The 15,819-nt window shown below is 41.8% G+C and overlaps 1 protein-coding gene across 2 annotated transcripts in view; it reads left to right on the forward strand.

The window, feature by feature from the left end:
* LOC129921690 (uncharacterized) overlaps positions 1–15,819 on the forward strand; it is a 140,931-nt gene that overhangs the window by 84,259 nt on the left and 40,853 nt on the right. For both annotated transcript variants that reach the window (XM_056004109.1, XM_056004108.1), the window contains exons 25-26: positions 494–537; positions 11,953–12,003. In XM_056004109.1, the coding sequence (XP_055860084.1) occupies positions 494–537; positions 11,953–12,003 (95 nt within the window). The remainder of the gene's footprint in view (positions 1–493; positions 538–11,952; positions 12,004–15,819) is intronic.

Genomic DNA, 15,819 nt, shown 5'->3' on the forward strand with positions numbered 1-15,819 from the left:
TTCAATTCTGGTCATTTCATCCTCTAATCCATGAAATAAAAATAATATAAAATGAACAATAGTTTATATATTCATTTTTATTTACATGACAAAAATTTTGATATATTAAAAATAATAGAATATATAGTAATTGAAATATTAAACGGTAATATTTAAAGATCAAAAGATTGTTTTCGGTGTAAGATGAAATCAGTAAAATAAGCTAATGAAAGTAGTTAGAGAAGACAATCCGTTGATTCAAATTGCTGGCCAGTGTTTTTTAGAAGAAATAAAACCTTTATGCCCCAGAAAGTCAATTTACAAATAAAGATAAAATGAAAAGAGATATATATACGCGATGAAGTGACCGGTCACCAAAATAGTTTATTGAAAAACATTACAAAATGAGGACCCATATCCATCCACGTCCAAATTCTCAGTATCTATAGATAGATACCAAAACATGACTTTTTTTAGTTTATTAGATAGTAACAAATGTATCTTTTTTTCATAGACAAAACTCAGTTTCTTTGGTTAAACCTACAGTAGTTTCACAAGGTAAATTCTTTTTATTTTATTTCTTCTCAATCACAATTTTAAAATAAAGTATATTTTTATTTAACGCATAATATATAAAGTACTAGCAATACACACCTTCTACAACCATTGTTTTGTTCACACGCTTTATATATTGATAATTATGGCCAGAACAGAAACTCCTTTTTTTTAATTTGTAATAAACGGTCAACTTTTACCCCTTTAATTAGTACATATGTCAAAATGAAATTTTACGTCCAGCTCTCTTTTCTGTCTGCCAGTCTTCTTCATTCTTTCTTTCATTCTCTCACTATCTTTTTCGCTCTATTGAACCTCCATTTATTAACCTGCGCATCGTTATTTCTCCAATATAGACTTTTGACTTGATTTGCAAAAGTCACCCTCGAAACTTTTGCGCACTTATATCTTAAGCACGCTATTTTAATAGCATTTTCACTTATCCGTTGATCATAAGTACTTTTATTTTGTTCCGCAAAGTCCGAGTTAGGACAAAATAGATCGTTATTTTTATTTTATTAATGTAAAAAGGAAATATTGAATAAAAAATTCATTTATTGTTTACATTTCGTCATATTGTGACCTACATATGGTTTATTCAATAACAAGGGTCATTTATAATCATGCCAAAATTATTTTTCCGATGTGTCTCAAACACATTGATTTCTATAAAAAGAATATAATTTAATAAGGACAAGGATTCTAGATTATGTTTAAATTCTAGTACAGACTTACTTAGTCCTAAATGTAGATCTAGATCTACTGCCTACTAGATCTTCTAGGTCTAGATCTAGATTCAAGTTGTAGATTTGACTTAAATCTTGATCTAGATTTTATCTATAAATTAAAATCTATTTTAGATCAGATTTACATCTAAATCTAAATGAGATTTAATAACTAGTAGATTTAAGCTGAATCTAGATATTAGAATGCCAGAAGGTCGACACCTACAGGACATTCTGTATGGCGATCTAATAGAAGGCAGGAGAGCCGCTGGTCGCTCACTTTACGTTATTCGGATGTATGCAGCCTCGACATGAAACTCTTCAAAATCGATACTTGCAGCTTGGAAGAGGCGGCACTGGACAGATCCACATGGAGGCAGAGCGTAAATGAGAGATCTCAAATTGCAGATGTCATACACAACAGAAGCAGGAAGTAGGGTGACAATGCAACGGCGCCTGGTGATTACTTATGCCCAACTTGCAATCGCAGCTGTGTATCAAGGATTGGCCCATGTAGTTACACAAAAAGATGCAAAGGGGAAAAATAGTCTCTCGAAACATAAAATGCCACAGATATTAGGTTATTATCTAGATCTAAATTATATTTACAAAAAAAAATGTAGAGTGGATCTAGAAACCTAGAGTGTCTTTTTTTTTCTTTTTTCTCTCTATCTCTTAGATAAATAATCTGTATTTAGATATTTATTCTATATCTAGAGTTGTAGATCTTGTAGTACTACAGGCTAATATTCTAATTCAAAATATTTAGGCCTATAAAGAGGCGAATAAGCTTAGATTTTACATCTAAAATATGTTTTAAATTATTATACGTCGGGATTGAATTTGAAGATCTATTTCTGTAATTTTTTATGTAAATATAGATTCTAGATCTATATTGACTATGTCAGATCTAGATATAGATGTGTATATAAAAGGATATTTTAAAAACTATTCATATCTGGCTATATTCAAGCGCGGAGTTCCAGTACCACCTCATCGTGGTCGCCGCGTGAACACTCCGCTCTCCGGGAGTGGCCAAGGGTACTGGTTGCTTGACGCTGATGAATGAGCAGCCGGCAAGTGTAAAAGGAACTGAAAGGGGTTATGTCCAGCCCCCCCCCCTGTGGGGCCCCGGGGCAACGGTTAGTAAGAGACCACGGGTTCTCCGAAAAGCGGATAGCGCTGGACACCAACTCGAGGGTTGGTCAGGTTCTCCTGGGACTCGGCTGATTCGCGGGTCTCTCTTTGGGCTAAGACTGGACTGACTGGCGCGGCCTTAGCGGGCTGCGTCGGTCGGACCGGTCGGCGTCCACGAGCTAGGCTCTATCTAGCCCGTTCCCTGGCGCGCTAGTGGAGGAATCCGCCGCGACCAATGGCGACTCTGACACTGGGAATATCGAGAAACGCGCGCCGCCCCACTCCAGCCTTGCAGGAAACTTATATGCCAATCTGTGGCGGTGATTGCTTGGGCAGGTCCCTGCCTTGCCCTTAGTTGCGACATAAGTATAGGCCATGCACGCTGCTGCATTAGAGCAGTAACTAAGGCCGCCAACGGCCTTAACCATACAACCATGATTGACACAGACACAGTAAAAAGCGGGCACGAGCAGACCCGAACAGGCTCCGTGCGCCGGGTAGTGGGCGTCAGGCCTGGACACGAAAAGTCAGCTACTAGTCGCCCCGCGACCTCGATGAGGGGGAATTTGTCAGGTCGTGAAAAGTTAGCTAAAATTCCTCCACCTAAGTCCTCTTCTCAACGAACACTGCATTCGTACCTCCTTCGGAGGTCCGATTCGAATAAGGTTGATGGAAGCCTGCCACAACCTCCTGCGGACCTAGGTACACCGCAGGCAAATATGACTGGAAGCGAAATAGTGACGGGAGCCTCCGGCCCCCAAACAACCCAAACTGACACTAGTGGGATCCAACCCACTCCAGGGACTAAGCCCATAAACACAAGGTCCCTCCTGATCTTACAAATTAACATCTGCGGGGTCATCCCAAAGGTGTTAGAGCTCTCAAAACTTCTCCACGAGAAGGCAATAGACGTGGCTTTACTACAAGAGACACTAACTGGCAAACGCAATGCCAGTATTACCGGTTATACTGCATTTAAGTGCAAATGCACAGACTGCCGGGGGCTCATCACTTATGTACGCAACAACCTGGTTGCTACACAAGTCCCCGGTCCACGAATGCATGGGCGTACCGACGCCATCACCCTCGAGATACATAAATTAGGGCGTAAACTCACGGTAACTAATCTGTACAACCCCCCCCCCCCAAGCATGAAATTAGTCTCGAATATGACTGTACTAATATCAACACTCAAAACGTCATCGCAGGAGACTTTAATGCTAAGTCTCAGCAGTGGGGCTATGATTCAACCGACTCATCGGGACATAAATTTCAAGAACTTCTAAATAATACTAATTTGTTCTGTCTGCAAAATAAACATACTCCCCCAACTCTATACCATATCGGAAATGGCAGCCAATCTAGACCAGACCTTACTCTAATCACAGCTAATCTAGAATCACATACTCAGTTTCAAGTCCTAGATGACATTGGAAGTGACCATAGACCCATATTAGTCACAATTGCCCTCTCAGAGGCCAGTGGTGTAGCCCCAAAACCCCGCGTAGATGGAGTTACACCAAGCCGAACTGGCCAGCCTACTAGGCAGCAGTCAACACTGCCCTTATGAATATTGCAGTGGAGGATAGGGACGTTGACATCATATACGGCGAAATAACAGCAGCTATGTTGGGTGCGGCCAAGAGGTTTGTCCCGCGGACTTATCCTGGCGTAAGGCAGAAACGCGTGTGGTCTCAGGAATAGAATAAGCTGGTCCTGAGACGTAAGCGAGCCAGGAGGCTTGCTGAACGGAAGGGTACCCCTGAAATCCGGCGGGAGTACAATCGGCTCTGTAGAGCCACGAGTGAACTGGCCCGACGCGTCCGGTCGGACCATTGGAACGCTGCCTGCGCCGGGATGGATCTTCGGGATACCTCGAAAGCCTGGCGTCTTCTGCGAAACCTAGAGGCCAAAGACACAGCGCGAACGGCTGCCCCTCTATTGTCACCCGGAGGGCCGGTCTCGACGGTAACCAAAATGGCCGGCTTGTTGAATCGACATTTTGCTAAAATCAGCAAGCCCGAAAAGAAGTCTGCCATGTCCAAAGCCCTCAACAAAGAACGTAAGAGGCTCGAGAGGGAGCCAGATGAGCCGGAAAGCCAAGCAACGTGCAACGCGCCCTTCTGTCGTGCTGAGATGGATAGAGCGATAGCTAAGTGCAAAAATCGAAAAGCTCCGGGGCCAGACAAGGTTACCCCCGAGATGGTAAAACACCTTGGGGGCATTGCGAGAGATAAACTCCTGGAGTTTATGAATCGAACCTGGGCAGAGTCCAGACTGACGGGGCCTGGAAGAGTGCTGTCATTTTGACAGTCCTTAAGAAGGGAAAAGACGCGACTAACGTGGAGTCCTACAGACCCATTTCACTAACCTCAACCCTTGGCAAAGTTGCTGAGCGAATGGTTAACGAGCGGCTAGTTTGGTGCTTTGAGAGTGCCGGTATCCTGGCGCCAGAACAGGCCGGCTTTAGGGCAGGCTTGAGCCCGATCCACCAGGTCACGACATTCGCACAGGAGGTGGCCGACGGGTTCCAGAGGTCCGAGAGCACATACGCGGTGTTCATAGACCTAAAACAGGCCTACGATCGTGTGTGGAAGCAAGGCCTCTATCTTAAGCTAAGAGCTATGGGTGTGCGGGGCAAGATATACAATTGGATACAATCCTTTCTGTCTGGGAGGAGCACACGTACAAAATACCAGCACTCCCTTAGCAAGCCAAAACAACAACTTAATGGCCTGCCTCAGGGCTCTGCCCTGTCCTGTACACTTTTCATAGCCTTTCTTAATGATTTGCCCAGCTCACTACGGTCCAAAAAAACTGCTATATGCTGACGATATTGTCCTCTGGTCAACCGGGAAGAAAGCCGACCAAATTCAGGCGGCACTTCAAGCAGACCTCCATACCATCTCCTCGTATTGCGACAAATGGCAGATTCAGATAAACGTTGCCAAAACGACCTGGTCCCTGTTCAGCCTAGGAATCGACATCTTTAAGGCTCCATTCGAGCTTCAACTCGGTGGGCTGCGACTCCAGCGTGAAAATACGCCAAAATATCTAGGGGTGACCCTGGATAGAAAACTGTCAATGCTCTAGCACGTCCAGGAAGTTGAACGAAAAGCCTCGGAGAAGTTAGCGTTACTAAGAAAGCTGGCCAGCACAAAGTGGGGTGCCAAAGCTGACATGCTACGCACATTGTATCTAGGGGCAGTTAGATCACAAATTGAATACAGCTATACAGTTCAAGTATATGCTAGTAAAACTGCCCTCGAATCACTCGAGCGGGTACAAGCACAGGCCCTACGGTTCATTTGTGGCACCTTAAGGACAAGCCCAACAAACGCTGCTGAAATCTTTACTAACGTGGCACCCTTACATCTTAGGAGGGAGAGGGCAGTACTTACGGCCTACGAGCGCTATAAAAGGGGCGACTCTATGCTACCCACCTCAATCTTAGTGCGACAGTGGAGAGAGAGGAACCGCATTAAAATGCGATCGTTCCTACACATAGCGGCCAATTTGTCAAACTCAGCTGGACTCTCCACTGATAGAATCCCTATTAGGAGAATCAGTACGTGCCCTCCGTGGAGGAGATTGCCGGCCCCACAAATAAACCTGTCCCTGTTAGGGCAAGAGGGAGCCACCAAGAGGCGATTAACACCTGCCATTCTCCAAAATTTGGCATCCATAACTATAAAATCCTACCCATCAGATGCCATATTCTGTTATACCGATGGGTCGGTAATGAGGGACCCCGATAGATCGGGGTATGGGGCCCTTATTGTCTACCCCGACCGGACTGAACCAGATAGGCTCTCTGGTCCATGCGGCTACGCTGCATGCTCCATGGATGCCGAACTTACAGGGATAACTAGGGCGTTCGAGGCCATTAGGGCCCGAATGCTCCAACGCGAGACTAGCGCCACTACGGTGGTGTTGGTCACTTACTCTCGCTCCAGTCTCCTAGTTATGGGTGGCGGCGGGGGAGGGTCGCCCGTAATAGAAGAGGCAATCGGCGCCGCAGATAACATCCGCCGAGCTATTGGAGCTGTCGTTTTTATGCAGTGGGCGCCTTCACATTGCGGCGTGAGGGGCAATGAAACGGCAGACGCCCTCGCAAGGGAGAGTGCAATGGCAGCCACACACCTCGAAGCACCAAGCACGTACTTACAAGCAACGGCACAAATCCGAGCACTCATTCATGAGAAGTGGTTAAAGACCTGGGAGGAATCCGACAGAGCACGTGGTGTCTGGCAGCGAATGCGTCACCCAGATCGCAACGATCCATGGTGGCGACTGAGGAGGTCAGAGCAGTCAATAGTTGCGCAGTGCAGGACGGAACACTGTCCTATTGGGGCATACTTTGCCCAGTTTCGCACTAACTTTGACTCCCGATGCCGTCACTGTGGAGAGAGCGTCGAAACAGTGTCGCATGTCTTGTACGAGTGTCCCCAGCTCCGCGAGCTAAGGGGGGACTTGCCTATGCAGTCACTCGACTTGTATGGTAGCTATGAGGCACTACGCCGGACGGCTAAGTTTCTTGCCAGAGCACTACGAAGAGGACTAGTCCTTCCTGCTCTGATTTTTCAATAGGAGTTCATCTTAGGCTATATTCAAGACTAAGACTGCTTTATTGATCCTTATGGAAATTTGTTGTGATTACGATGACTTTTTTTTTAGTATAAAAACAACACCTCAGAAACGCAATTGATCGATTAATATATATATTAAGGCAGTCAAGCTAAAAACTCATAATTTAGATTTTAAGCATTTATGAGACATAATTATAATACTTATATTACATTTTTCCAATTTTTTTCTAATTCATGCTATATATAGAGAGATATGTTGTAAATAAAAAGTGGAATAGCAATTTTTAAAGTGATATTTGAGGTTTACATTTTTGCGCGAAACGTTGTTAATAAGCTTAAACACGTATGCCTTAAAGTTTCTATTTAAGGCCCTTTTGAAATATATTATTTCCAACTTGCTTCTATAATATTCTGGGTCTTATATATAAATTAAAATAATATGTTACATACGTTAGGGTTGAATAACATACTTTATTTCTTATAAGTAATTATAAAACAACACCTTGTTTTAACTTTAAAAAATAATTCCCCCCATTTTGTGTAGTCTTACAAGATCTCCATGTCCAGTCTAGATAGACAATATATATATATATATACACTTGTCCGATACAGCAGCTGACTGAGTATAGCACCTGTGTAGCCCTGGCGGGCTCATTCTGGACATCCGAATGGCCCGTCCGCTTGTTGGACTCGATGGCGGGTGGGGAGCACAGGTACCGATTTAACAAGAAAATATATATGGATAAAAATAACCCAATAAACTACTTGCCAAAGATTTAAGTCTAGGCAAGAGACGACGTATTGAGGCAAAAAAGGAGGAGGCCACAAAAAGCTGTACTACCTGGCAATCATTTTTCGTGGTCAGGTGCACAGAGGAGGGCAAAAGCCTGACAAAGCTGATCCCTTTTATCTATAAGGGATTCAAGTCAGTAGTGGGAGAGACCAAGAGTGTGTCTAAGCTACACAAGACAATGGAACTTCTTGTAGAAGTAGAAAGCAATATACACTCTGATGGGCTTTTAAGATGCGGAAGACTCTGTGATCTCCACGTGGAAGTCATGCCACATAAGAGTCTGAACACCAGTAGAGGTGTAATCAGCTCTAGGGACATACTGGAATGTTCCGAGAAGGAAGTAGAGAAGGGAATTGAAGGAGTCACCCATGCCCGGCGCATTACCAGGCGCAAGAATGATGAGGAGGTCAAAACCGCCACTATTATCCTCACATTCGGAACTAGGACACCACCAGACTATGTGAAGGCAGGATACCTACGAGTTCCAGTGAGGTCCTACATACCTAACCCCATGAGGTGCTTAAAGTGCCAGGGTTATGGACACGGCGCGGCAGTCTGCAAGAGGAACACTGTGTGTGCCAGATGTGCTGGAGAGAGTCATGAGGACAAGGGCTGTACAGCCCAGTTCAAATGCCCAAACTGTCACGTTGGCCACTCAGCCTTCTCCAACGACTGCCCTGTGTGGAAACAGGAGGTTGCCGTGCAGGAGTACAAGGCAAGAAATGGATGTACCTTCAGCCAGGACAAATCGGCTGTATCGACCCTACCCAAGGGCCGATTCGGCTTGACAAAGACCTACACCCAGGCTGTTGCTAAGATAGGAAGAGCCATTGCCACACAGACGGACAAATTGACCCCACCACCCCCTCCTCCTCCTCCAACTCAGAAGAAAACACCGCCAAAGAACACACCTTAGAAGAAAAAGGAAAGCCCTGCTGTCATGCTAAAGAACAGGTTCTCTGTGCTCGCTGATAAGAGCATGGAGACAGAGCAGCATGTCAAAACCAACACTCTGGGAGAACCCGGTGACATCATGTCTGACACAGGTTCTCCTCAGAGAACCCAGCCAGACACCACAATCTCTACCGAATTAGAGGTTGACCAACTCCCTAAGGGGAGAAATCAAAGCGGAGAGGATGCCTGAGGTGAGAGAGGAGGAAATAACCTCCGCTCTAACCAGATGGATCTCCCCTCTCCAGATAGAAAGACTTTCCCCAAAAGGGGGTTGTTCTCCTTTCCATCCAAACCCACAAATAAAAATACCAAGGTCACTGGAATAAATCCCAAGGCCAAATAGCTCCAAGTAGGTCATCTAGAATAAGCCATGGAACCCAGAATTTTACAGTGGAATTGTAGAGGCCTCAAGGCCAATTATGAGGAAATACAGCTACTGATGTAGCTGTCTGCTTACAGGAAACATTTCTGAAAGATAGCATCAGCTTCCGAAGATACAGTGCTTACAGCAAGAATGTTGAGAATGCAGAGAGAGCATCATGTGGAGTCTGTATCCTTGTGAAAGATAGCATCCCCCATGAGAGGGTAGAACTACAGACCACACTACAGGTCGTAGCAGCTAGGATAACCCTTCACAAGGTTATCACTTGCTGCAGCCTGTATCTACCACCAGGCGCTCCATTAAACCAAACAGACATGGAGGACCTATTGAAACAACTCCCCCGGCTTTATTTAATCCTCGGGGATTTCAATGCCCATAACACCATGTGGGGATCCAACAATACCGACACAAGAGGTCGTATGCCGGAGGATATCTACCTCCAACATGATTTATGCATACTTAATGATGCATCATCGACCTACTTGCAGGAACTGGATCACTCACATGCATTGACCTCACCGTATACGTCCCCGGACTTCTTGACGACTTTAAATGGTCAGTTAGCAATGATCACTTTCTAATCATCATTACTAACAATCTCCCCTCATTGGGACGAACTCAGCGGTGCAAACTGAATAAGGCCGATTGGGAACAATTCCAAAAAAGATGCTCCGAGGATATCACAGAAAATATCCTTGATGAACAGAACCCAGCTGATACCTTTGCTAGCAAACTACTAAGTATAGCCAGGAAAGGTTTACCCCTAACCTCTGCAAATCCAAAACGGCATAGCAAACCATGTTTTGATACAGCTTGCAAAACTGCTATTGTCGTTAGGAAAAAACGACCGGCTGCATTTATAAAGAATCCTTCCCAGGAAAACCTAAAGCTATTCAGGATAGCTAGAGCAAACGCTAGACAAACCATACGGTCAGCCAAAAGGAATTCCTGGAGAAGTTTTGTCGGCAGTTTTGATGCCAAAACTTCAGCGAGAGCGGTTTGGAAGGCTGTAAGGCGAATCAAATGGAAAGAATCAAATGCAATAGGGCATTTGAAAAACCAAGGACGAACTGTCACGTCCCCCAGAGAAATAGCTGACTGCCTTGCATCCTCAATAGCAGAATAATTATCCACTGCACACCACACGCAAGAGTTCCAAAAAGTCAAAACCAGGGAGGAAAGACACCAAATTGATTTCAGGTCGGAGAACAATGAAGACTACAACAAACCGTTCTCGCTTGAGGAACTGAGGGAATTGCTGGACAAGTCACATGACATACAGCGCCCGGAGAAGATGAAATCCATTACCAGTTCCTCAAGCATCTTCCCGAACCCTTATTGGCAGTCCTGCTAAGGGTCTATAACTGTGTGGGGCAAACAGGCGCTTTCCCAAACAGCTCGAGGAAAGCCACAGTTATACCGATACCTAAACCGGGAAGAGACGGCTCTGACCCAGCTAACTATCGACCAATAGCACTAACAAGCTGCATCTGCAAAACCATGAAAAGAATGATTAACAGTAGGCTGGTCTGGTACCTGGAGAGGAATAAAGTGATCTTCAACTACCAGTGCTGATTCCGGCAGGGACGGACAACAACTGACCACCTGGTAATGCTGGAAGCTTATATTAGAAATGCATTACTCAGAAGAAAACATCTAGTAGCTGTATTCTTCGATATAGAAAAGGCATATGACACAACCTGGAAACATGGCATTCTACGTGACCTGGAGCTTATGGGGCTTAAAGGACACCTCCCCGTTTTGTGGGGAATTCCTAAAAGATCGAAAATTTCAGGTTCGAGTGGACAACTCTGCTTCTGACACTCATGACAAGGAAATGGGTGTACTTCAGAGCAGCATTCTGTCAGTAACTCTGTTCAACATTAAAATAAATAGCATCATAAATATGATGTCCCCTGGCATAGAGTGCTCTTTGTATGTTGATGACTTTGTCATTTTTACTTATGGGAAAAACATGAACACCCTGCAATATCGACCATTAAATATCAGTTTTCCTTTCCAATATCTACATTTATTTTAGTATTTTGTTTTCTAAATTAAAAAAAAATATATATCAATTTGGTTTTATTTATTGTATTCGTTTATCTCACCCCTTTTGAATGTAACTATATCACAAAAGAACTAGTTATATATTTTTAAAGTTTAAAGGAATTTTCGACAGTTTTACCAAAGTACCATTCTCTCTCTCTCACTCTCTCTCTCTCTCTCTCTCTCTCTCTCTCTCTCAACAACATGTCCACACTATACATCTGTCTTATAAGTGCTAAGCAATTGTGATTGGTTTTGTTTATTATTTAAATAGAACCTAGACAGAAGCGTGAATGATGAAAATTGTATTCATATTAAAAATAAGTAGAAAGAGTTTACTTAAACAATCTATGTGCTATCTATTTTAATGTTTTATATTTATTTTTCTTTAAAAACCAAAAATATAATGCAAAGCTATGATATAAAGCTTGTGTTTTTGTTTTTTTTTACTAATTACAATCATTTGGCTGCGAGTCTGTCAAAATGTGTTATCAGCAAGCATCTAGAATGTAAATTGAACATGTCTACGATATGTCTTATAAATCCGTTCGGCAGTTTAAGAGACTCTTTAATTAATTTGTCATTAAGTGGTATTTTACAAACTTATAAATATATTACATTTCACCGTTGATTTTACTTGTGGTACAAACATAAAAAAATATAAATAAGTGAATTTTTTGAGGTATTGTAATTCATGGCTTTAATTTTGTGAAGTATAAAGTAGGTCAATAGTTCTATATGTTTTATTACATAAATCTTAATAATCTTTGTCATATATTTCTCTCTCAGACATATATTACATCCAAAATTCTTATCAAAATACTTATCAAATGGATAAAGGTAAGAACTCCTCTATTTTCCCAACTGTTAAGATATGTAAAACGCATGCCATTTATATGTCATTTCTTTAATATTAAAACCTGGGCTTAATTTATGTAAGACTCTGCTTCTGCTCATGGAGGGAGGCAATTTTTTTAAATATAATATTATTTATATTATGTATATTAACTTCATATATGACAATTAATACATTAAATTTTAAAAAATATAAGTACTCCATTTCTCTTCAATAATGAGACCACTTTTTTAGACTTAACAATAATATTGAATTATTTTTTTGGGGGAAAAAGTTGAGCGTGGAGCCTTACAAAAATCCTCCCAAGGTTTCTCTAATACTAGATGACGGCAATGTATAAAAAGAAAAACATTTTTATCCCGTTCCTTTACATGTCTCTCTTTTTTTCTCTTCTTCTCTTTTTGAATATATTTATCTATCTATCTAATATTACATTTATTTTATTTTGCAAAGTATGTAATAATCATCTTCCTTAATTATTAGGCCTACTGATTTCTGTAAAAACATTGCAAGGAATTAAGCCTATGGGTGTCAGGTGTGTTAAAAATCGTACTTGCCTGATACATAGTGGCTAAGTACGCATCGAAAATTCAAAAACAAAAATAAAAAGAAGTTATTTGACACTCTCAAATTATTAAGAATATCGTTATCAAATCAAGACACTTAACGTAGTGATACTCAGGTTAACACGTTAAGAAAAGAGATTTATATCTAAGTAAGCAAACTAGTGTTATGACATGATTAGGATTTAGTTATTTGTTTCGAGAATAAGGGGAAAATTTTACATAGTGACGGAATGACGTGATATACATATCTAAAAAAATAGAACGCTTAATTCGACGCTATCAACAAGAGGTCTACGAAGTATCTTTACGGTTATAGCTGACATCTGGTCAACATCAGCGTCGATTATCTATATTAATTGTTGCGGCCTTTCGCCGGTGTTACTGAAGAAGTTTGAGAGTTACCTCCGGATTGTTTTGTTGTTTGCATTTTCCAGCGCAGAAGAGCCATAACACTAGGCATTCGTGAAGAGGTGTGGCCTGTGGTCTAGTCACGTTATTGCGATTTTTTTTCTTCAAAATAAGCAAACTCATTGTCCGGTGACCCCTGTAGAGGTGTGGCTTGGAGTTCATCACCGTATTAAGATTAGCTACTAAGTAAACAGACTCAGTTTTTTCGCAAGACTTCTAGAGTACCTACTTCCATCGAAATTGACTTGGGGTCATCTGTCAATCAATGAACTTAATGTGATGGACTTAACAAATGAAAGGGTTGGGAGTTGTTCATCTCTATCCTTGTTACCTGTGTAAAGGTGTGGCTTGAATTTCAGGCACCCTTCCCAAAAATATTCTTCTCTAAGTAAACAAACTCAGTTCCCTCATAAGGTGTGACTTCTAGACTTCTAGACAGTGTCAACAAGTTGACATTTGGCTTAATTTTGTCACCTGTCTATAAACTCAATGATATGGACTAAGTGTATGGGGTATCTAGGAATGAACAGGCAGTCGTACTCTCTTTTTGGTCCCCACTAGGTTCCCAACTCTCATCTCTGGCTCCCATAAGCTGTAGCAGAGGCCACACCCCGGAAACGGCTATGAGTGGCCATCTAAACCAGGTCTAACGTGTCCATGGCACTCAGTACACTGAGGTTCTTTCAAAACATGTGAATTCTGGACTTGGCGGCCTTTGAGTAACGTCACAAAACTAGACTAATTGGACAGAAAGGCAAATACCAGCACAGAGCTGTGGAGCATTCAAGAGCAGGACAAGACACACAGAAAGTCTCTGGTCGTCCACTGAACCCAAACTTGTCCCCGGAAGTTTTGACCAAATCATGCTTTAGGAAAAGGATGGGCTTTAGAGCGAGTGAGTGAGATCGACGTGTTGCGCAAATCCTCCTCACTTTAATCCAAATTCTAGTCACTCTGCAGAAACGGAAAAATCGATAATAAAATCGACCTGCATATCGACAAGGCCAGTGCATCCTAAGGCAGACTGTCTAAAAATGTCTGAAACAGACGTAGTATTACCACAAATTAGGGGTGCACCGGATAGTCGCTCCGGCTCCGGCTTCTGCCGAATATCCGGCGTTTTTTACTATCCGGTGCTTTTCGGCTCTGGTCGGATATCACTACCGGATAGTAAACCGGATAGTAAAAAATACACCTATTTAAAATGCATAAAGTGGACCTCGTTCCATTAATGTCTGTTGTAGAATGTATTAATGTTTATATTAAAACAAAATAATGTGCTTAAAAATAGAGCCATTATGAATATGCACCAAACATCGTTTATTATAAAGACAAGGCGTGTTAATAACTTAATATAAATAGAAATGAAACTTTACATCATAAATGCGCTTTACATACAGAGCAGCAATGGCTGGCACTTTTTTCAATTTGTCTTGACCTTTGAGTAGGTTAGTTAACGTGTTAAAATGCTACATTCCTTGACTACGTCATGCTGACCAGACGTCTGTCTAGCTGTACGGGTATATCTCCAGAGTTAGAGATGAACAACTCCCACCCCTTTTATTTATTTAGTCCGTCCCATTGAATTTTTTTTTATAGGTAGGTGACCCAAGGTAAATACGATGGACGTAGGTTTAATGTCAGCGTATTGACACTCTCTAGAGGGAACTGAGTTTGTTTATTTAGTAGTTAATCTTTATTAGGGGGGCTGGACTACAAGAGCCACACCTCTAAGGTAACTAGGTATATTTCCAGAGGAACAACTCCCTCCCCCTTTTATTTGTTTCGTTCATCACAATGAGTTCATTGATTGACGGGTGACCCCAAGTCAGATACGATGGACGTAAGCACTCTCTAGAGGTCACACGAGGGAACTATGTTTGTTTACTTAGTACTGGACTTTAAGCCGAACATCTACACGGGTATCCGGACAAAGAGTTAGCTTATTTGGAGAAAAATCTTAATCACGTGGTTGGGCTAGAGGCCACACCTTTTCAAGTGTGCCGAGTTACTTGAAATATAAATCTCAATTTGTTAGCTGGACTAAAGATCAAACACATCTAAACGAGTGACCTTTAGCTACACAGAACACAAACCGCGAGATTATATAGCCCAGTAAGCCAGTAACTAATTAGAAAGAGAGCTAATTTCTTTGTTGAATTCTTTTGACTTAATAAATAACGGAAAACCTTACAGTACATTTTAAAATCGCATAAAATAAATTGAATAATAATACCGCAGTTAGATCTAGCAAACAAAGAAACAATATGCTGGAGCGTAAAAAAAGAAAACAACCCTTGACCTCTAACTAGTGGACGGGTAAAATTTATCTATACGCTTGACTGACCATGCCAATGTGTTATCTTTTTTGACTGACACCCAACTCTATTGCGTGGGTCTGCTCAAGGAAAAAAAGAATGCTTGATGGTTAACACAAACAACTATACACACTACACTAGGACTACATGTGTAGGCTCATTAGGTATATCTGACCAGGTTGATGGTCTGAAATTCATGAACACACACATCCGACCACTATACAAGGCAGATTGTACATTACTTATGAGATTTACATTAGTAACTAATTAAATATATACTAACATTACTTACATTGACCTTTCTACACACATCCTTTACAGTTGGTGGCATCGTACATACACACAGACACACTTATGCTATACAGATTTTTAGAAATACTGTTAAGTTTGAATAAATCAATCAGTAACAGAGTTTAAAACAATAAGGTATATAAAAGAAAAAAAAACAAACCAACCAATATAGATATGTTATTTAACAGTTTCGTAAAATGTTCAGCAATACAAGATA

The sequence above is a fragment of the Biomphalaria glabrata genome, chromosome 11 (assembly GCF_947242115.1).
Source record: "Biomphalaria glabrata chromosome 11, xgBioGlab47.1, whole genome shotgun sequence".
Taxonomy (NCBI): domain Eukaryota; kingdom Metazoa; phylum Mollusca; class Gastropoda; family Planorbidae; genus Biomphalaria; species Biomphalaria glabrata.